The following is a 23,694-nucleotide window of genomic DNA, read 5'->3' on the forward strand; positions in this document are numbered from 1 at the left end:
AAGGAGTCGGTGGAGGAGGAACTCAAATCAGTTTGTTAGCGCCACTTCCTAAGGGCTTAAGGAGGGAGGAAGGCAGACACTTTGGCTAAAGGGGCAGTTTGGTAATTGCCTATGGATCTGGTATTGTCGTAAGCGGTTCCCAGACCTCAGCGCTGTGCACCCTGAGATGCTGCCTGCTCTTAGTGCCAGGAATTTACAGTCGTACAGAGATGTCCTCGGGGAGGTTTCATCTTGACCTTGAAACCAGTGTGATGGCTACATTGGATTGAGACACAACTCGGAGGGAACCTTTTGGGCTGCTTTGTGCGGTCATGTCCAGGTGGGATTTGATTGCTCTCCAGAATGATCAGCCCAGACAAAAAGACCCAGAGGCTCCTAAGAGCCCATCACTGAAGTGGACTTAAAATGCACCCAACATGGCTCAGGGAATTTTGCAGAACAGGAGGCAGAAAGGTTGTTAGAGCCACGAGTTGGGACATTATGCACAGAGACATTGCCTCTCCCCTATAACTGATGGCTGCCCCCACAATGCACGACCCACAATCCCCCTGGGGATGACCTGCATCTCCAATAAGGAGGGTCCCTTTGGGGGGGCAGGAATGATGAAGGAAAGGATGGTACCAACATTTTCTCTTTACATACTGATTATGTCCATAACTAATAATAATAATAGGGAAAAAAGGGTCAGGGCTGGAGGGATGGCTTAGCGGTTACAGTATTTGCCTGCAAAGCCAAAGGACCCAGGTTTGATTCCCCAGGACCCATGTTAGCCAGATGCCCAAGGGGGTGCATGCATCTGGAGTTCGTTTGCAGTGACTGGAAGCCCTGGGGCTCCCATTTTCTCTGTCTCTTTCTCTGTCAAATAAGTAAATAAAAATATTTTTTTTTTTTAAAGAAGGTCAGACAGAGTGAAAAGCAATACTTTTTGCCTGCCCCTCCAGGGACACATGCATCCCTCCTGACGCCGCCAGGTCCCAGCTGCTACAGGCTTCCAACCTGAGTTGAAGTCCAGCAGCTTCGCTGGAGTGCCGCAGACCTTCAGCCCCGGATGGAGACGGCTGAAGTCTACAACCCCGTGGACTGAGCAGCTGCTGGACTCTCTGCCCCTACAGTGTGCAGACAGTGCCGGATCACTGAGCCCGTATCACGAAAGGCAATCCCATCAACCCCCTTGGTTCCATACATAATGATGTCATCATCCCTGTTCCTCTAAGGGACCCCTGGCCATTACTGCAGCGGTGATGGGCCGGGACACAAGCTCCCCAAAAGTGCATGAAAAGTGCTTTTCTGGAGTGCCCTGTGGTTTGAGTGTGTCTCAACGGTTGGCTCCCCGGCCGATGGCACTAGCTTGGACGGTTGTGGTCCTTTTAGGACGAGGGCTTCACTGGAGGCAAGAGGGTCAGTGGGGGTACGCTTTGAGGTAGTAGGGTCCAGCCCAACTCCCTGTCCTCTGTTTCCTCACTGCAGACACAAGGTGGCCAGCTGCCCCATGGTCCTTCCCCACCATGATGAACTGTACCCTCAAACTACAAAGGAGAGGAAGCCCTCCTTCCTTAAGTTGCCTTTTCCCAGATGTTTTCGTCCTAGCAGTGAGGAAAGTAACCATTACTAGGTTAAAGAAACAAAAACAGCCCCCCCCCCGCAGGCTTTTTGTGGCTGGTGGGCAGCATTCACTGTCCGTCTCACCTGCATGACGCACACTCTGTATAAGAGCTGGGAAACGAAGAGAGGGAGAAGGGAGAAGAGGACAAATTTGGTGTCTTCTACGTGGGGCCCACTGTAGCAGCCTCCGTGTTTCTTCTTGGCCTGGTCTATCCACCTTGGCCGGTGGCTGCCAAGAACGTCACGCCGCCGGCAGCGCGTTTCCAGCGCGTTCGCCAGCACTCCAAGGACGGTCAGGAGGGAGAGATCTGCAGGTAATTGCAGGGAACACGTGTCGGTGTAGGAACAGCTCCCCACTCTTCCCCGACGTGAGTGGGGACGGTGGCAAGGGCAGGAGCAAGGGCAGGGGAGTGGCTGTGAAGGGTTTGCAGACCCAAGAGGAGAGATTCACAGGGCAAAGCTCTTGACAAACATGACATCCCTTGCTGACCAGTCCAGGGCGGTGCCTGACAGCTGATGTACGAAATGGAAAGGACAAGGTAAAAATCAATGGGCCCATATTAGAAAAGGAAGAAAGGTGACAAAATAAAGCACCAAAGTGAAAGATTTCAGCAGCCCTTAGGACTCCCACTTTCTCTCAGTAATGAACATAACAACTTGAATTTTCTTTTACCTCCTTGACACAGGAATCCGCACTGTATACAGACATATATATGTGTCTATATGTATGTGTATATATATATATGTTATATATATACATATATATATATATATATATTCCTCATTTTACTTGGCAGGTGGAGGAAGGTATCTAATTTTGACAGAGAGATGAAGGTACAGCTATTCTTTGCTTTGATTTTACCCTTGAATTTCAGACACAAACTTCAACTTTTTTTTGTTTTTTTTGAGGTAGGGTCTCGCTCTAGCTCAGGCTGACCTGGAATTCACTATGGAGTCTCAGGGTGGCCTTGAATTCATAGCAATTCTCCTACCTCTGCCAAGATGCAACTTTGAGCTCCTGAGATGACCTTCTGAATGCCGGCGGTGTTACTGAGGTTCGCCCTGGCTGAGTTGGCTTCTGACTTTGCCGGTGGTTTTCTCTGGGTGTCTGCGGCTGCCACATTAGCATCAGAGGACTCGATCGCCCCAGAGGTTGGCAGTCACTTGCCAGCTTTTAATGAGGTTACTGATTTCAACCCCAAGCTTGCTCCTTGTACGATCTTTTGGATCACACCTTTTCCCCATGCCTCTGTGAGAACCTCCTAAGATGGTAACAGAAAAGACACCCTTGGGCAAGGGCAGGTCAGCTGTGCCATCTTGAATGGGATGTTTTCCAGAAAAAAAAAAATCCCTCCACAAATAACAGACACTAAAATCTTGACTGTAGGATCAATGGTGGAATACACATGTAAACACTTGAGGGGGCTTGGGAAATGGCTTAGTGGTTAAGGCAATTGTCTACAAAGCCAAAAGACCCAGGTTCGATTCTCCAGGACCCACATGGTGGTGTATGCATCACATCTGGATTCCTTCCCCACTCTTGCTCTCTGCCTCTTTCTCACTCATATATATATATATATTTTAAAAAAACCTATAAAAGACACTTGAGGGTTTTCCCAATGAATCTGTCATATGAGCTCAAATTATAGTTTGAATGTGATTTTGACTGTGTTCAAATTTCCTCTGAGGATATGTTAAATAAAATAAATTTTAAGCCAGATGTGGTGGTGCATACCTTAAATCCCAGCATTTGGGAAGCAGAGGGAGGAGGATAGTCGTGAGTTCTAGGCCACCCTGAGATTACATAGTGAATTCCAGGTCAGCCTGGGCTAGAGCAAGACCCTGCCTTGAAAAACCAAAAAGAAAAAAAAAAAATTTTAATCAAACTCATTTAAATGCCACCCAGTACTGGCTTTTGTCCTTAAATTTATCAGTATTTCTTCCTGTAGCTATAAAGTTGGTCATATTGATTTGTACTGATCTTTTCTTTAAGACTTGTAATAGGCCCATTATGTCGGCCTTTGATTAATTGAAAAAGTGGTGGGGCCTGGTAATTGAATATGGAGCCTCTCACCTCTGAGTCACTGGATCAAATCCAGCCTAAATTGGAAGTGACCAAGAGTGATTACAGTTGTGGCTCCTCGGTGGCCTTTGTGAAGTGTGTTTGGGACCTGCAGAAGTGTGTCAGGGGAATTGCGGACAGGCGATTGGGCTCAGCTCCCTACTCATGGTCCTGTCTTCTCTGTCACCAGTGCCAAATGCAGATGAAGGCCCGGGAATGGATGAGGCCAAGGGACAGAAGTGTGTGTGAGGGACCAGATGCATGTCAAAAAACAAAGAAGTGCGAAGGGAAAGGGAAAGCTCTGGACTACTGAAGAAAGAAGTGCTGTCTTGAGGTGTCCGTAACTATTCAATTAGATTCCCTGAGGCTTAGGTAAAATGAGAACTGAGCACGCATGGATGACCCCTCTAGAGACGGGATTTGAGCAGGCAGGCCAGGCTATGTGGCTTTACTTACAGCACTGTCTGGTAATCTCATCTATGCTGTTCATCAGCGTGTTTTCTGATCCTCTTCCAAAGCCAGTAGTGTAGACAGAGCAATGATTGCACCAACCCACATTACCCTTTACTTCAAATATGCTTTGTTATCAAGTGATAATTATTTGAGGATTTCCTTCTCTAAGTCTATGTCTAAAGAAATTTTCTTCAGTTTTCCCACAAGTTGTAAAATTCAATGACTTGCATTAAGTGCAAGTTTTAAATTCACTAAAGTTTTTTTTTTGTTTGTTTGTTTTGCAAGGTAGGGTCTCGGTCTACCCCAGGCTGACCTGAAATTCACTGTGTAGTCTCAGGGTGGCTTTGAACTCACGGTGATCCTCCTACCTCTGCCTCCTGAGAGCTGGGATTAAAGGAATGTGCCTTTACCAATGGCTGTGGTAGTTAATATTGTCAACTTGATTGAATCTAGAGTCAAGCAAGGATATAAATTCCCCCAGGGCTGGGGTTAAAGATGCGTGCCACCACTCGCTGCCTAACCTCTCTGAACTGTCATGATTTCTTTCAAAGGTAAAGATGAATCTGCTTCTAATTCCGGAAAGAGCCAGTACTTGAGTGATAATGTTAAACAATTCAATCCTGGCATTGTATTTTTTTCTGAAGAAAAGTAAGTTAGCTTGATGCTTCTGAAGCTTTACTTAAAAGAAACCAGGTTCAGGGGCTGGGAGGCAGCGCTCAGTGGGCAAGAGCACTTGCTGGACAAGCGCAGGGACCTGAGCCTCAGCCGCACCCTCAGGTCAGAAGCCAGCTCTGGCCACACACACCAGTAACCCTAGTGCTGAGCGAGGCAGGGACGGGCGGATTTCTAAGGCTTGTTGGTCAGCCAACCAGTCTAACGGGAAGACAGGGAGCTCCAGGCTCAGGGAAAGACCGATTAAGAAAAGTAAAGTGCTGCTGGAGGCATGACTCAGCGGTTAAGGCGTTTGCCTGCAAAGCCAAAGGATCCCGGTTGGGTTCCCCAGGACCCATGTAAGCCAGATGCACAGGGGGAGCATGCCCCTGGAGATTGTTTGCAGTGGCTGGAGGGCCTGATGTGCCCATTCTGTCCACTTTCTCTCTCTCTCTCAAATAAATAAATAAATAAATATTTTTTTAAAAAGAAAGAAAGGCAGAAAGAAAAGTGGATAAGTGATAGAAGATGCCCAACATCTTCCCCTGGCATCTGCATTTGTGTCTACAGGATATATTCATTCACACAACACACACACACACACACACACACACACACACACACACAAACATGCGCATTCCAAAAATATCAGGTTTTTAAAAACGTCTCCCAGGTGTCTGTAATTCTCTCTCTGTTTTTTTTTCAAGGTAGGGTCTCGCTCTAGCTCAGACTGCCCTGGAATTAACTATGTAGTCTCAGGATGGCCTCGAACTCATGGCTATTCTCCTACCTCTGCCTCCCGGGTGCTGGGATTAAAGGTGTGTGCCACCACTCCCAGCTTCATTCTTTTTTTTTTTTTTAATTTATTTATTTGAGAGAGGGAGTCAGAGAAAGAGAGGGAAAGAGAAGGAGAGAAGTAGTGCACCAGGGCCTCCAGTCACTGCACATGAACCGCAGATGCATGCAACACCATGTGACATGCATCTGGGTTATGTGGGTCCTGGAGAATCGAACCTGGGTCCTTAAGCTTTGCAGGTAAGCATCTTAAATGCTAAGTCACCTCACCAGCCCATAATTCTCATTCTCGGGTGATAAGGGGACCAGGAGTTCAAAGTCCTGTCTCTTCAGCTACATGGCAAGCTTGAGGCTATTCTGAGCTGAATGAGATGCTATCTCAAGATGAGAAAAAGAAATTTTCGAGAATGGCTGTCAATATGTTTGTGGGATACAGTAACAATGAAATGTCTAAAAAATAAAACTGCATAAAAACATCAGCCCCTGATAGTTTATTATTAGATCCAACAGATAAATTTCCACAGATATTTCCATACATATGCTTTTAGGGTTTATATTTATTTTGTTGTAGACCAGAAACAAAGATGTCATAGGTCAGCCAGCATAACCCCAAGGACCAGGCTATGAGTAGCCCTGAAGCTGATTTAGTAGACATTTGGGAAAATACGTTTATCCAAATAGAATTGTACCTGATGGAGTGAGATGACGCAATAAAACCAAGATGGTCGGCAAACAAGAGGTGATAGAACATGAATGAGATCTACAATTCCAGCTAGACCAGCAGGGACACATATGAATGGCAAAGAAACGTGAGCGTATTCACTCATTCATTCACTCCTTCATTCAACATCTTTATGGGGTCTTCTTCCTGGCATTACAGCAGGTTCCTGAGCCTTTTTATGTACTGGGGAGACATTGCAAAGAAAAGAAAATATTGGGCATATTTTATGGTGAAGACAAAATGGACTGAAATGGCAAAGAATCATTATGGAAGAGGGCAGAGGAGCTTTGGTAAGGAGTTGGCATAGCAACTGGGATTGAGTGGCAGGAAGGAGGCGACAATGCAGAATAAGCAGACATCAGCCCTTTCAGGAAACGGAAGTGCACCTGAGAGCTTCGCCAAGTCACACATGGGGGAGCGTTGCCCGGCTGCAGAGAAGATGGTGAGAGGCAAGGATAGGAGCCTCCCGGGCTCAGACCAGACAGCCGGGGCTCCCAGCTTACCTCTGTAGTATAAGAAACCATCAAGAGAGGAGAGCCAGCGGGCACATTTTTACAACGCCACTCTGGAGCCTAGCATGCAGCTCAGTGGTAGGGACCTTTCCTGACCTGTGTGAGACCCACACTGAAAAGAGAATCATACACTCTGGAACCTGGTCACTAAGTGGATATTGGATGTCAGGGGACAAGAGAAGAAGCTGGGAGTGAGGCGTGAGATAGCAGTGAGAGAACAGGGTGGGCCCAGCAGCAAGCAGAAATGAGCAGGATGGGTTCTATTCTAAATTATATATATATATACACATATGTTCTGATGTACAAAGGGTGGAGGAAATGAGAAAACTCTACACTGGCTACATTTCCTCTTTAACAACTGGCTGTTGCAGCCGTAGTTGAGTTGTATTATATTGGAGAAACTATTGACTGAAGGAGGCAGAGACAGGTAGATTTCTGGGGCTCCCTGGTAAGTCAGTCTAACTGGAATTGGGAAGCTCCAGATTCCATGAAAGACTCTCTCTCAGGGCAATAAAGTGGAAGGGTGATAAAGGGAGTGTTGAAATGTCCAAAGAAACGTCGAGCATGTGCTTGGCCGAATGAGGAGCAGGTCAATATGAAACTGAGTGTTTGGTGTGTGGGCCACACTGAAGCCATGAGCTTAGAAACACTATAGAAGAAGGACATGCAGGGCTGGAGAGATGGCTTAGGGGTTAAGAGCTTGCCTGTGAAGCCTAAGGACCCCGGTTCGAGGCTCGGTTCCCCAGGTCCCACGTTAGCCAGATGCACAAGGGGGCGCACGCGTCTGGAGTTCGTTTGCAGAGGCTGGAGGCCCTGGCGCGCCCATTCTCTCTCTCTCCCTCTATCTGTCTTTCTCTCTGTGTCTGTCACTCTCAAATAAATTAAAAAAAAAAAAAAGAAGGACATGCAGAGAGGGAGAGAGAGAGAGAGAGAGAGAGAGAGAGGGAGAGAGAGAGGATACTGCTCCTAGAAGGAATCTCAGAAGAGCTGAATATGAGCTGGAGATGAGTCAAAGAGGGCAGGAGGACATGAGAACACTGTAAATGCTGTAACCCAAACCAGTCAGAGAACAACGTACCTGCCAAGGGGAGGGAGAGGTGCCCCCAAACTGTGGTTACCACTGAATGTTCAGGCGGATAGTCTCTTGAAATTATCTGCATCTACAAATCACCCCATCCTCGTGGGTTAATCCTTTGGAGTTAATAGAAAATAAATCCTTCATGCAAGTAATTTTAGGCATCATGTAGACTAGGTTTTGTTGTTGTTTTTTTTTTATTTTTAAGTTCATTGTCACTATAATTCTCAAATTACTTTTGTGCATCCAGAGCAGAAATAGGAAGTTGGATTTAAGGGGAAAAAAAAGGTAGAATAAAACATTTCGCTGAGGCTTCAAGGCCCAGCTTAAGAGGGCCCAGCAAACACATCAGGCATGCACAGTTTAAAATAATACAGATGAGCTATTTTAAATGTTTTATTGCAAAACTTAAACAATGTAGCTATTACTACTTAAAAAAAAAAAAAACCCTTAGAAAGAGATTTTTCTCTTCTTTGCGCCTGTAAGTCCTTGGCTCTGATGTTCTGTTCCTCTGACCTTGGTCTAATCATGAATATCTTTGGTGCTTAATTATAATAAAAAAAAAGCCTACATTGCACTCTAGATGGTAAATGTACTTTTTTTTTTCCTCCTTTGGTCACCTGCCAGTTCTCAAAATTATAGCAGTGGGAAGAAATGCAAATGAAGACTGTGCTTGACAGCTAAACATAATGGAATGCATGGTCTACATTTGAAAAGTTGCCTTAAAATAAAAGGTAGCATATAAAAAAATCATTTCTTTAAGGTCACCTATGGCTTTGAATTACAGCTTTGAGGATTTTCCAATTTAGTCATCAGACAGAAAGAAGCCAAAATAAGGATTATGTACTTTGCTGGAGGAAAGACAGAGCTTTGCTTCCATCATCGTTGGGTGCTCTAGGAATTTGCAAAGCAACTACCCTCACTTTGATATCACTCACACACACAACACCTCATGTAGTAATTTGGAAACTATAAGCAAAACAATCAAAATGAAAACAAAAAATACCCATGCCCAAATAGTCATCCTACAGAAATCCTGCTATAAAAATGCTCAGTTTATTTGCAGCTAATAAGATTTCTTTTTCCTGTTACTAACCAGGGAAAAAGTATGGAATTCTTGACTCACTAGACCACCAGTAAGCACAGATGATTATAGAGACCTGAATTACTTGCAGAATTGTATTCTTTATGACATCAAAATATAAGAGAGATCAGTTTGAAAGAAAAAGAGATTTGGGGCTGGAGAGCTGGTTTAGTGGTTAAGGCACTTGCCTGCAAAACTAAAGGACCTAGGTTTGATTCCCCAGGACCCATGTAAGCCAGATGCACAAGGTGGTACATGCATCTGCAGTTTGTCTGCAGTGGCTGGAGGCCCTGGAACACTCATTCTCTCTCTCTTTTTCTCTCCCTCACTCTGCCTCTCTCTCTATTAAAAATAAATAAATAAATCAAATATTCAAAAAAAGAATAATGGGTTCAGTGGAGGGGGTCTTGGTAGTGGGAAATTAAGTGTGATGGGAGAGAATTATGATTAAAGTATATTGTCCATATATATGGAGGTTGCCAACAAAATATTTTAAAAGTAATATAAGAAATATACACTTATAGGGGCTGGAGAAGTGGCTTAGCAGTTAAGCGCTTGCCTGTGACACCTAAGGACCCCAGTTCGAGGCTCGGTTCCCCAGGACCCATGTTAGTCAGATGCACAAGGGGGCACATGCGCCTGGAGTTTGTTTGCAGTGGCTGGTGGCCCTGGCGCACCCATTCTCTCTCACTTTGCTTCTTTCTCTCTGTCTGTCGCTCTCAAATAAATAAATAAAAATAATTTCTAAAAAGAAATATACACTTATAGAACCCCTCCCCCACCCAAATCTCAGGAAAACACACACACATGCACAAACCCAAATAATTTTCAGCAGGGTGCCAAGATTCTATAATGAGGAAATGCGTTGTGAAAATGGATATCCACATGTAAAAGATAAAGTTGGACTTTTCTCTTACACTATATGAAAAACCATAACCTACAGTGGATTAAACAGCCCAAAGCAAAGCCTAGAACTCTTAATCTTTTAGAGAATCACCATGCATTTTGTCATGATTTCAAAAGCATAGCTAACAAAATGAAGCAATAAACAAAAGGGCTTACATTAAGCATTAAATCTTCCACAAGCCAAAGGGAACGATGAATGGAGTGAAAAAGCAATGTGTGGAAAGGAGGAATAAATCATATATCTGACATAAGATTAATATTCAGAATATATAATGAACTTCTATAACTTAACAGCTATAACAAAAATCCTGATTCTCCAAGTGGACAAGGAACTTTAACACATCACTTATCAATGTATGTATACAGGTGGCTGATAAATACATGAAAAAATAGTCAACACGGATCATTAGAGAAATATAAATCATAACCTCAGTGAGATGTCACTGTATACTCATCAGGATGGCTGCAATTAAAAAAGCAATGACAAGGGCTGGCGAGATGGCTCAGCAGATAAGGTGTTTGCTTGAAAACCCTGGGGACCTGGGTTCGGTTCCCCAGTACCAACGTAGAGCCAGATGTACAAAGTGGTGCATGTGTTTGGAGTTTGTTTGTAGTGGCTAGAGGCCTTGGAGTGCCCATTCTCTCCCTATCAATCTGCCTCTTTCTCTCACTGTGAAATAAATAAATAAATAAAATATTTAAAAAAAAACAGCAAGTGTTAGTGAAGATGTTGATAAGTTGTAAGGAACTCTTGCATTAATGGTAATGTAAAATGGTGCAGACATTATGAAGAGTAGCATGACGTTCCCTCAAATCATTGAAAGAACGAAGAAAAATAATAAATGAAAGAATAAAAAGATCAAGTCTACTGCTGGGCATATTACCTAAAAGAATTCAAGGCAGGATTCTGAAGAAGTATTTGCATAGTTATGTTCCTCACAGCAATATTTACATTAGCCGAGAGACGTAGTCATATTAAATGTCTAACAACAGTCGAATGGAAAAATAAAATGCATCATGGGCATGATGGCCTGACTGTAATCTTAACACTTGGGAGGGGGAGGCTGGAAAAAGCAGGAGTTCAAAGTCATCCTCAGCCACACAGTTCCAGGCTAACCTGGGCTACATTAGATTCTGTCTAAAACAAACAAGAAAATAAGAAAAAATGGAAATCAATAAATTGTGCTGTATACATACAATGGGGCAATGATGCAGCCCTAACATTGTCATGTGCCACAACATGGGTAAAATTTGAGGTTACCAGTTAAATGAAATAAGTTAGTCATAAAGTGATGAACACTATATGTGAACATGAAACCAAACACAACAAAATGAAAAATAAATAAATGAGATTACATTAAGCTTGTAAGAACTCCCATGAAGAATCTATAGTGCCTGATGTCATAGAAACGGGCAACGGAAAGGCTGTTAGCAAGACCTGTGATGGCCGAGGAATGGAATTAGTTTTTAATGGATATAAAAATTCAGTGTTTCAAGGTGAAAACAATCACGTAAAACTGTGTAATGTGACAAGAATAAGTTATCTAAGCATGTGGAATACAGATCTAATTTTTTCCCTTAGTTGAATATGGACAAAAGGCATCAAGTAGTCACTTACAGGGCAAAACCAAAAGGACCTTGTTACTCTTTATTAACTCATTAACAAAGATCGAAGGATTTTACTAAAAAAATGTTTAGAATCTGACTCATTGCCCCGGCTTATTAGGAAACTGACAAGGGATAGAGAGGGAGAAGATGGTCAGGGAGGCAAGTGTCTGCAGAGGCCCAGGCCACGGGAAAGGTTGTGATGCGCTCAGGCTTCTTAGAAACACCTTCATAGCCGGGCGTGGTGGCGCACGCCTTTAATCCCAGCACTCGGGAGGCAGAGGTAGGAGGATCGCAGTGAGTTCGACGCCACCCTCAGACTACATAGTGAGTTCCAGGTCAGCCTGGGCTAGACGGAGACCCTACCTTGAAAAACAAAAACAACAACAACAAAAAACCCCAAACTTTTATAGGGTGAGGAAGGAGATAAAAAAAGACAGACAGGAAGGGGAGATAGATAGATAGAAGATAGATAGATAGCTGATAGAAAAGGATAGATAGATGATAGATAGATAAATAGATTTAAAAAGCATAGATCGAAAGAGAAAAGATAGATGATAGAAAGAAAAGGATAGAGATAGATAGATCGATGATAATAGATAGATAAAGAGGAATGGGAAATAGACACGGATAAGAAGGAAGAGAGAGGGAGAAGAATGGGGAAATAGAGGAAGGGAGAGAGATAAGTGGGAAGAAAGAAGAAGAAGAGAGAGAGAAGGAGAGAAGGAGAGAGAGAGAGGAAGAGCTCTAGTTAGAGACAGAGAGGAAGAGGGAGAGATAGCTTATGGACTAAATGTGCCATTTGGAATATCTGGGTTTGCTCATATGTCTTTTTTTAAATTTAACAAATCATGAAATTAAAAAGAAAAAAAGACAATCAAGGAGATTTTAACAGTGACCAGAGAGTTGATGGAATTAAATTCTCTCTCCAACTGTGGTGGTTTATGCCTGTAATCCCAGCACTCGGGAGGCTGAGGCAGAAAGATTGCCATGAGTTCAGGGTCTGCTTGAGCGACTGAGTTCCGAGGCAGCCTGGGTTAAAAAGGAATTCTCCTTCTGTAGTCTGGTATTGATTGTAACACTACATTCATGGTTTGCAAGTGGAAACAACCTAAGGGCCCATCCGCTAATGCGTAGATGAAGAAAATCTGGTCTGCGTACAAAAGGGTTGCTCCTCCACCGTCGCAAAGGGCATAGAAGTTCTGATGGGCTATCACATAGCACGGTCATTTTAGGTAACAGAATACACTGGATATTTTATATATTTTCATTAATCTTATTTTTATTTTTTGGTTTTATTGAGGTAGGGTCTCACACTAGCTCAGGCTGACCTGGAATTCACCACGTAGTCTCAGGGTGGCCTTGAACTCACCGCGATCCTTCTACCTCTGCCTCCCCAGTGCTGGGATTAAAGGCGTGCCCACCATGCCCAGTTTACTTTATTTTTTAGATAGGGTTTTATGCAGCTCAAGTTGGTCTTGACCTCACTAACATAACTAACAATAACATAACATAACTGAGGCTGGCTTTGAACTTCTGTTCAAAGTCTTCATACTTCCACCTCCCAAGTCCTGGGATGATATACCACCACCCTGGCTCTGTGCTGTGTATTTAGAAAAGCTAGAAGAATGGATTTTGAGTGTATTTACCATAAGTAAATAAACACAGATATGTTTAAACTTCTTTAAATATTACAAAATCTATATTTATATCAAACACCATGTGTTGTCCTATAAGTAGATATCATTTTTATGTCTCTATGTAGCAGTTAAAAAAATTAATTTAGGGGCTGGAGAGATGGCTTAGCAGTTAAGGCATCTTCCAGCAAAGCCAAAGGACCCAGGTTCAGCTCTCCAGAACCCAGGTAAAGCCAGACGCACTAGAGGGCATTCTCTCTCTCACTGCCTTTCTCTCTCTCTCTCTCAAATAAATAAAATATCCTTAAAAACTAAGTAAATGTAGTATCTAAATGTAGTAGCACTGCAGAGAGCTACGCGAAGGAGATATATCAAGAGAAACCAAATCCCCAAATCCTAATGTAAAGTGCGATTGACTTACTTGTCTCTGGCTGATCAAGCAGGTTATAGGACATCATATGTAGAGTCACGAGCACCATAAGTGTAGACATGAAAGGCATTAATATAACAAGGGCCCAGGCCGCTGAGTGCTGTATGTAAGAGATTGTCAGAAAGACAACAGCTGCATTTAGGTTCAGGAACCAGTGAACCCTGGGGTATATTGAGAGGCAAGAAAAAAGAAAAAACAAAAAAGAACATTGATTATTCTGCATAACAATTGCTGATTGCAACAACCATACATCTGCCCTTTGGGAACCTGGAAAAGGCCTAGTGATAAAGAGTTGGACATACCTACATATTCCACTTTTCTTTTTGTTGTTATTATTAAAATGTTTATTTATTTTCAAAGAGAGAGAGAGAGAGGACGAATGGGAGCTCCAGGGCCTCTTGTTGCTGTAAGCAAACTCCAGATGCATGAGCCACTTTGTGCATCAGACAGACGGAGAGAGAATGGGCATGCCAGGGCCTCTAGCTATTGCAAATGAACTCCAGACGCATGTGCCCCTTGTGCATCTGGCTTAAGTGGGACCTGGGGAATCAGACCTGGGTCCTTTGGCTTCGCAGGCAAATGCCTTAACCGCTAAGCCATCTCTCCTGCCCCTGTGCATCTGTCTTTATGTGGGTACTGGAGAATTGACCAAGCTTTTTGCCTTTGTAAGCTAGTGCCTTTGAACTCTGAGCCATGTCTCCAGCCCATCCAAATTTTCTAGATACTAGAAAACTCTGAAATAGCAGCTTAAATCTAGGGTAGGCATTAGATAAAAAGCAAATGAAATTTGAATAAAACCTTCAGGGCTGGAGAGATGGCTTAGCAATTAAGGCACTTGCTTGCAAAGCCTAAGGACCCAGATTTGAGTCTCCAGGTCCCACGTAAGCCAGATGCACAAAGTGGTGCATGCATCTGGAGTTCATTTGAAGTGGCTGGAGGCCCTGGTGTGCCCATTCTCTCTCTCTTTCAATCTCCCTCTCTCTCTCCTCTGTCCCTAATAGGTACATAAAAAAAATACTTAAAGAAAAATAAAAATCTGGGCTGGAGGGATGTCTTAGTGGTTAAGTACTTGCCTGTGAACCTAAGGACCCTGGTTCGAGGCTCAATTCCCCAGGACCACGTTAACATTCCTTCCCTGTCTAAGCTTGTCTCCTCATTCTCTTAAAAATGTTAATTTTGATGACAACCAGTTATATTTCTTGTCTTTTACAGAGCATGCTTTTAGCATTGTTTCTAAAAAATCTTTGCCCAAGTCAAGCTCATATAATTTTTCTCCCTCTTTTTTATTTTTTCCCAGAGAAGCAGCCTGAACTTGGTTAACTGAAGTGACTGGTCTCATCTCACATCACTGTGTTATGTAGGCCAGGAGCAGAAACATCTGTCTGCAGGGAGGGACTAAGAGGAACAGCTGTCCTCCTTCTACATCTTTCTTGGACTTCACAGTTATCAATTTTATTACTCTATTGCTTCCTTATTAATCCAGGCTTTAACATTTGAAATTTCCTTTCACTCTTCTTCGCCATCATGGTTCATTTATCATTAATTATAAATACCGTCCTTCTGCCTTGAAATGGTCAGAAGACAGGAGTTTGAGGTACAACTCTGGTAATCACCCACATTGTGACTTCATACTCTCTGTAACTCAACAGTAATCTTTAACATGGGGGAATCATACCTTCTAAACAAAATTTTGCTTTGTTTTGCTAAGAGTGGTGTGGAAAATAGACTTTAGCTCTATAGCACTAAAGCAAATGCTACTGTTCATTTCTTCCCCCTAAATTCTAAATTCAAAAATAACTTTTTTGGGACTTCTGGTTAAGATGGCAGCGTAGGTACCACGCCAAAGCAGCCTGGGCGGAAAAAGACCAAAAAACTTAGCAAAACACACACCTTTACTAAAAAGTGAAGTGTATAGGAAATTGAAGTGGCAGCGGAGAAGTAGGAGAGATCCAGAGCATCCAGAGCCCGCACAGGCCGGCAAAAGCGGCCCCGGCAGCTCCGCCAACCGCGGCGGCCGCAGCACACCAGAAAGCCGCCAGGCTCGGCTCCAGCCGCAGGAAAAGCCAGGCTCGGGCGCTTCCGTCACACCGCGCTCTCCGCAACTCGGGAAACGTGAGGGGAGAGCGGCAGCGAGCAGCGGAGGAGCAGACCGCGAGGTAGAAGAACACGTGGAGCAGCGAGAGAACCAGAGCAGCCGCGGCTCCCTCCCCTCCCCCACCGCCTGAGCCCAGCTCCAGCGAACAGAGCAGCGGCCCGGGACCCGGCCACGCCAACTTGAGCCGACAGCGGGACCCAAGCAGGAGCAGAGTTCGGGAGCAACATCAGCAGCTCCGTCACCAGTAACAGTGGCCCCAGCAGTAGCAGACCCAGCAGCAGCAGCTTCAGCAGCAATAGTAGTGGTTCCAGCAGCGGGGGTGCCGATCTGCAGGGCCACAGTTGCCAGGCTCGGTTTGCCCCGCAGGAAAAGCCAGTGCCCAACTCCAGAAATCAGAACAGCAGCCCAACAACCCAGCCAGCAACTTGACTGAGACCAAAATCATCCAAAAAGGTAACTGGGATTGCACTAGGGAAGGGTCTCACTTGGTCAAAAGCTGACTTGTATTCCTCAGCAGACCAGCAATTTTAACCTCTTTGTTGATAGAGGATCTATTTGTTATAATAACTACTCCTGCATAAATACTCGGTGATGTTTTTGATTGAATGTATACAGTGTTTAGTTAAATTTTAGAATCTACCTGTATTTTATTCCACTCAGCCTACTTGAATACTCTCATAGCAGGGAAACTCAACCCCTAGGAACACCTTTGTAGATACTCTGAGAGTCTTAAGAGCCATGTCTAACACCTTAAGCTCCTACCCTTAAGATATATAACATCAGATCAATTGATACAGCTAAGAATACCCAATTAGGTAGAAAATCCAAGCATTAACTTAATCCAAGATGCAAAAATATGTACATTATAACACAAGCAACACTAAAAATCAAGACAATATAAATCCACCTAACAGTATCAATGCATCAGAAATGACCTCCAGTGAGAACGAGTTAGAGGAAATGCCTGAGAAAGATTTCAAAAGAATGATTGTAAATATGTTCAAAGAAGTCAAAGAACAAATCAAAGGAATCAAAGAGGAAATCAAAGAGGACATCAAAGAGAAAATCAAAAGATTCAAAGAGGAAATCAAAGAAGACGCAGGACACCAAATTAATGAAATAAAGAAGGCAATACAAGACATAAATTAGGAAATAGAAATAATAAAGAGAAACCAGTCAGAATTACTAGCAATGAAGAACACAGTTAATGAAATAAAAAACTGTCGAAAATCTCACGAGTAGCATGGATGAAGGAGAGGACAGAATATCTAAGCTAGAAGACCAGGTGGCAGATCTAATACAGTCCAACAAAGAGAAAGACAAACATATAGAAAAGTATGAGTGGGAATTTCAAGATATTCGGGATACTATGAAAAGATCAAATATAAGAATTCATGGCATTGTAGAAGGAGAAGAATTCCACTCCAAAGGCATAGTAGGCATCTTCAACAAAATCATAGAAGAAAACATCCCCCAAATTGGGAACGAGGTGCCAATGCAGATACAGGAAGCCTTTAGAACCCCAGCCAGACAAAACCTGGAAAGACCTCTCCTTGTCATATTATAATCAAACTTCCAAACACACACACCAAAGAAAAAATATTGAAAGCAGTTAGAGAGAAAAATCAAGTTACCTACAAAGGCAAGCCTATCATGATTACAGCAGATTATTCACCATAAACTTTAAAAGCCAGAAGGGCTTGGAGTGATGTATTCCAAGTTCTAAAAGATAACAACTGTCAACCAAGGTTACTTTATCCTGCAAAGCTATCCATTCAAATAGACAGAGAAATAAGGACATTCCATGACAAAAGCAGGTTAAAGGAGTATTTGAAGGCAAAACCAGCTCTACAGAAAATACTTGATATAATCCTCCATGCTGAAGAAAAGGGAAAGCACACTTATAAGGAACCTGGAGAAAACAAGCAATACTCAAATACTAGTTAACACAGGAGAGCACAGGTAGAACCGGAACCACACACACACACACAAAATGGCAAACATAAATACACAACTTTCAATAATATCTCTTAATAACAACAGCCTCAATGCCCCAACCAAAAGACAGGTTTGCAGACTGGGTTAAAAACCAGGATCCTACAATTTGTTGTCTCCAAGAAACTCACCTTTCTACAAAGGATGGACATTATCTTAGGTTGAAAGGTTGGAAAATGGTGTTTCAAGCAAATGGGCCTAGAAAACAAGCAGGGGTTGCTATCCTAATATCTGACAAGGTAGACTTCAGTCCAACATTAGTCAAGAAAGATAAGGAAGGTCACTTTATATTGATTAAGGGCACACTCCAACACCAGGACATTACAATCCTAAATATATATGCACCTAACATGGGGGCTCCCAAATTCGTCAAACAAACACTACTAGAACTAAGTTCACAGATAACACCAAACACGGTGGTGGTGGGTGACTTTAACACCCCACTCTCATCAATTGACAGGTCACCCTGGGAAAAAATAAACAGAGAAGCATCTGGACTAAATGAGGTCATAGAAGGAATGGACCTAACAGATATATACAGGACATTTCATCCAAAGGCTGCAGAATATACATTCTTTTTAGTAGCACATGGAACATTCTCTAAAATAGACCATAGATTAGGACACAAAGCAAATCTTAACAAATTCAGGAAAATTGAAATAATTCCTTGCATTCTATCTGACCACAATGGAATTAAACTACAAATCAGTAGCAAGAAAGGCTATAGAGCATACACAAAATTATGGAAACTAAACAGTACACTATTAAACGATGAATGGGTCAATGAAGAAATCAAGAAGGAAATCAAAAAATTTATAGTCAAACGATAATGAGAACACAACATACCAAAATCTCTGGGACACTAAGAGGTAAATTTATAGCTTTAAGTGCCTATATTAAGAAATTTGAAAGGTTGCAAGTAAACGACCTAATGCTTCACCTTATAGCCTTGGAAAAAGAAGAACAAGGCAAACCAAAATTCAGTAGAAGTGAAGAAATAATAAAGATTAGGGCAGAAATTAATGAAACAGAAACCAAAAAAAAAAAAAAAAAAAAAAAAAACCAATCCAAAGAATTAATGAAACAAAGAGTTGGTTCTTTGAAAGGATAAACAAGATTGATAAACCCTTAGCAAATCTGACCAAAAGAAATAGAGAAGAGACACAAATTAATAAAATCAGAGATGAACAAGGTAACATCACAATAGATTCCAGAGAAATTCAAAAATCATAGGGACATACTATAAAAGCATATACTCCACAAAGTATGAAAATCTAAAGGAAATGGATGATTTCCTTCATTTATATGACCTACCTAAATTAAATCAGATGATATTAATCATTTAAATAGACTTATAACAAGTTTGGAGATCTGAACAGTTACCAAAAATCTCCCGACTAAAAAAAGCCCAGGCCCAGATGGATTCACTGCTGAATTTTACCAGACCTTTAAAGAAGAGCCAACACCATTGCTTCCTAAGCTTTTCTAGGAAATAGAAAAAGAAGGAATTCTACCAAACTCCTTCTATGAAGCCAGCATTACCCTGATACCCAAACCAGGCAAACATAGAACAAAAAAAAAGAAAATTACAGACCAATCTCCCTCATGAACATAGATGCAAAAATTCTCAACAAAATATTGGCAACCAGAATACAAGAATATATCAAAAAGATCATTCACCCTGACCAAGTAGGCTTTATCCCAGAGATGCAGGGATGGTTCAACATATGCAAACCTATAAATGTAATACATTATATAAATGGGTTGAAGGACAAAAATCGCATGATCATCTCATTAGAAACAGAGAAAGCGTTCAACAAAATCCAACATCCCTTCATGATAAAAGTCCTACAGAGACTGGGAATGAAAGGAACATATCTCAATATAATAAAAGCTATTTATGACAAGCCTACAGCCAACATATTACTAAATGGGGAAAAACTGGAAGCTTTTCCACTAAAGTCAGGAACAAGACAAGGGTGTCCACTGTCCCCATTTTTATTTAATATAGTTTTGGAAGTCTTAGCTATAGCAATAAGGCAAGAGACACACATAAAAGGGATAAAAATTGGAAAGGAAGAGATCAAGTTATCATTATTTGCAGATGACATGATTCTATACATAAAGGACCCTAAAGACTCTACTAGCAAATTGTTAGAGCTGATCAAAACCTACAGCCATGTAGCAGGATACAAAATAAATACACAGAAATCAGTAGCCTTCATATATGCTAACAACAAACACACAGAGGATGAAATCAGAGAATCACTCCCATTCACAATTGCATCAAAAAAAAAAAAAAAAGTACCCTGGAATAAACCTAACCAAGGAAGTAAAGAATCTCTACAATGAGAACTTTAAAACACTCAAGTGAGAAATTGCAGAAGACACTAGAAAGTGGAGAAACATCCCTTGTTTCTGGATTGGAAGAATCAATATTGTGAAAATGGCAATCTTACCAAAAGCAATCTAGATATTTAATGCAATCCCCATCAAAATACCAGTGACATTCTTCATGGAAATAGAAAAAAAAAATCCAAAAATTCATCTGAAATCACAAAAAAATCTCGAATATCTAAAATATTACTGAGCAACATAAATAAGGCTGGTGGTATCACCATACCTGATTTTGACCTGTACTGCAGAACCATAGTAACAAAAACAGCATGGTGCTGGCACAAAAACCGACATGTACATCAGTGTAACAGAATAGAGGACCCAGATGTAAGTCCAGGTAGCTATAGCCACCTGATATTTGATAAAAATGCCAAAAATACTCATTGGAGAAGAGATAGCCTCTTCAGCAAATGGTGTTCTGAAAACTGGATATGTATCTGCAGAAGGATGAAAATAGATTCTTCTCTCTTGCCATGCACAAGAATTAAATCCAAATGGATTAAAGACCTTAACATCAGACCAGGTCAGCCTGTGAGAGAGTGAGACCCTGCCTTGAAAAAAAAAAGGTGTATGTCTGGAAAGGTGGACAATCACATTTAGGATAGTCTCACTGCCCCAAAAACATGTGTTCATATATAACTTATGTCCCTGTACGTTCTTGTGGTTCTTGGCTTACCCTGTCTCACCTTCAGAGCCCACATCACATCTCTGCTTTCATTTGGTTATTTCAAGTATTATATGTTCTCTGGCCCCTGAACTTCTAAAGCAAATGGTCACTCTCCAATTATTTCACTATTTTTTCTTTTTTAATTTTTATTAATTTATTTTGAGAGAGAGAGGGGGGGGGGACACAATGGGCTCGCCAGGGCCTCTAGGCACTGCAAACGAACTCTATATGCATGTGCCACTTTGTGCGTCTGGCTTACGTGGGACCTGGTGAGTCAAGCATGAGTCCTTAGGTTTTGCAGGCAAGCACCTTAACTGCTAATCTCTCCAGCTCAGTGACTAAAAATAAAAATTACTATGAGTAGGCTACATTAGCTCAGTTTGTTCAGCATAGATATATTGGACGTTCTATAACTTCCGGGTGTCAATCATTAAGAGATTAAAATTTTTTTTTTAATCATTCAAACATGTGCACAAGGTGGTCCATGCCTCTGGAGTTCCATTACAGCGGCCGAAGGCTCTGGCATGCCAATTCTCTCTCTCTCTCTCATAAAAAAGGCCAGTCTGTTGAGCTTGCCTCAAAAAAAAAAAAAAAATTATCTTTAAGCAGGGAAGGTACAAAGTGAGAATTTTCTAGGAAAACAGGGGTAGAGTCCCTGGGTTCAGCCTCGGGATATCCTTTCAAGCTGGACTTTCAAATTGCAGCTGGAGCAACTGAGAAGCAGAAGCTGGAAACAGTGCGATTTTCCTTTCCCTCGTTATGAGATTCCTTCCCCTGCTTTTCATGTCAAGCGCTATTGAGGAAACCCAAGATGCATGAGGTGACTCTTCAGTGTATCACAGGGTGATATAAACTGAACTGCTTGAAAGAGGGTCAAGGAAAATTACAATCACTCCAAGACTTAAATCTTGGGAAAGCTCGTTAGCAGCCAGAGAAGGATGGCACCGAATATCTATGTATAGGAGGAGGTTTCACGTAAAGGTCTAGATGGGCTTTAACAAATGCCGTCCTACCTATTTGATTGTGTAGTTTTCTGAAGGAATTACCAAGTGCAGACATGTTTTATATATGTCTTTGCTGATCCATGGACAGGACAAGCCACAGATAATTAAGAATGAAATTACACAGGTTATCATCTGTTGAAAAAAAATAAATGGCATGAAATATCCCTGGTTTTCGAGCTTACCATTAAGACTCCATTCGTCTCATAGCTCACTAGCAAATTGCATATATAAAGCACCTCTCACACAGAAAGTCAGAGAGCAAAGCACTAAAGCAAAACAAATACCAGTGATTAAGGAAAATTGAAAGCAGCAGTAAAAATATGTTTCTTTCGTTGCTTTTAAGTACAGGCTGGAAACAGCAAGTACGCAGTGGAGATTACCGTTTTGCTGATTCTATGGTATTGACTAAAAACAGGAGAAAAAAATTATCACTGCAAGCAAAAAAAGTCCTTCTGAGATTATTTTAAACATTTACTTAATTTATTTGATGATAATTTTTTAATTATTTATTTAGATAGAGAGATAATGGGTATGCCAAGGCTTCCTGCTACTGCAAATGAACTCCAGACACCTTCATATCAGGGTTTATATGGGTGCTGAGGAGTTGAGCCTGGGCATCCATCTTTGCAAGCAAACCCCTTTAGCTTCTGAGCCATCTCTCCAGCCTATGCTGAGCTGAACTTACAGTTTTACCTAGAAATCAGAGAAGGCAATGGTACAGCTATGGGAATTCACAGGGCCATGAAGGTGCACGCCTACACACACACACACACACACACACACACACTCATACACACTCACTCCTCAGACTTGCAGGTGTAGTTTGGTGGGTGTTTGGGAATTACTGTTCTGGTCGGTGGTGGTGCTGAGAGTTTCATGCAGCCAGGAGTGGTCTCAAACTCACTATTAGCCAAGGTTGGCTGTGAACCCCTGATCCTTCTGCCTCCGCCTCATCAACATTTAACAAAACCTTCTAGGGATTGTTCATATTAAGCAGCACTATGAACTGCAGCTTGAAAAAGAATGTGTTTCCCTTCCCTGAGGCCCACATCCAGGCAACATAATCAAAAGCTCCCCAGGGGCAGGTTTCAGGCATCAGTGTATTTATTTTTAAGAATGTTCAGGCTGGGCGTGGAGGCGCACGCCTTTAATGCCAGCACTCGGGGAGGCAGAGGTAGGAGGATCACCATGAGTTCGAGGCCACATTGAGACTACAGAGTGAATTACAGGCCGGCCTGGGCTAGAGTGAGACCCTACCTCAAAAAAACAAAAACAAAACAGAACAGAACACAAAACAACAACAAAAAGACCGTTCAGCAGGCTTTAATGAGCCCATAGAGAATGACTGCTCTTGAATGCTCAGGTGACCATGGACACCACTTGTGGAAATATAGCATTGGGGTTATCAATCTACACCCCTAGCTTTTCTCTGAAGCGAAAGATGCTATGTTTGAGTCAATATGCAAGTCAGAACATTTCAGTATGAGATAGATACAATGTAGGGTCAATTTAGGTCCACATATCCAAAATTTCTGGGATGGGATAAGTTCATCTTAGACTTTTTATTCTCTCTCTCTCTCTCTGTCTGGACATGTGCCATGGCATGCACGTGAAGGTTGGAGGACAACTTCCAAGTGTCCACCCTCCCCTTCTGCTGATTCAGGGTGTCTTGTCCACTGGCATGTCAACCAGCTGGCCCATGAGTTTCAGGAGACTATCCTTTCTCCCATCTTGCTGTCTCTGCACTGGGGAAATTGACAGGCACTACTATGTGATGCCTTTATTTCTTGCTCTGTAGGTAGGGTCTCAATCTGGCCCCGGCTCACCTGGAATTGGAATTCACTGTGTAGTCCAGGCTGGCCTCGAACTCACGGCGATCCTCCCACCTCTTCCTCTAGAGTGCTGCGATGAAAGCCTTGTGTACCACCATGCCCAGCCTTATTTCTGGCTTTTTATGTGGGTTTTGGAGAGCCGAACACTGGTTGCCATGTTTGCGTAGTAAG

The 23,694-nt window shown here is 42.3% G+C and overlaps 1 protein-coding gene across 1 annotated transcript in view; it reads right to left on the reverse strand.

Annotated features, from left to right (window-relative positions):
• The window catches only part of Slc15a5 (solute carrier family 15 member 5), a 108,682-nt gene that overhangs the window by 68,244 nt on the left and 16,744 nt on the right, over positions 1 to 23,694 (reverse strand). Inside the window, exons 3-4 of the mRNA XM_004664399.2 lie at positions 13,525 to 13,694; positions 1,687 to 1,910 (exon numbers count right to left, since the gene is read on the reverse strand). Of these exons, the coding sequence (XP_004664456.2) occupies positions 1,687 to 1,910; positions 13,525 to 13,694 (394 nt within the window). The remainder of the gene's footprint in view (positions 1 to 1,686; positions 1,911 to 13,524; positions 13,695 to 23,694) is intronic.

Source organism: Jaculus jaculus, chromosome 22, assembly GCF_020740685.1.
Source record: "Jaculus jaculus isolate mJacJac1 chromosome 22, mJacJac1.mat.Y.cur, whole genome shotgun sequence".
NCBI lineage: Eukaryota > Metazoa > Chordata > Mammalia > Rodentia > Dipodidae > Jaculus > Jaculus jaculus.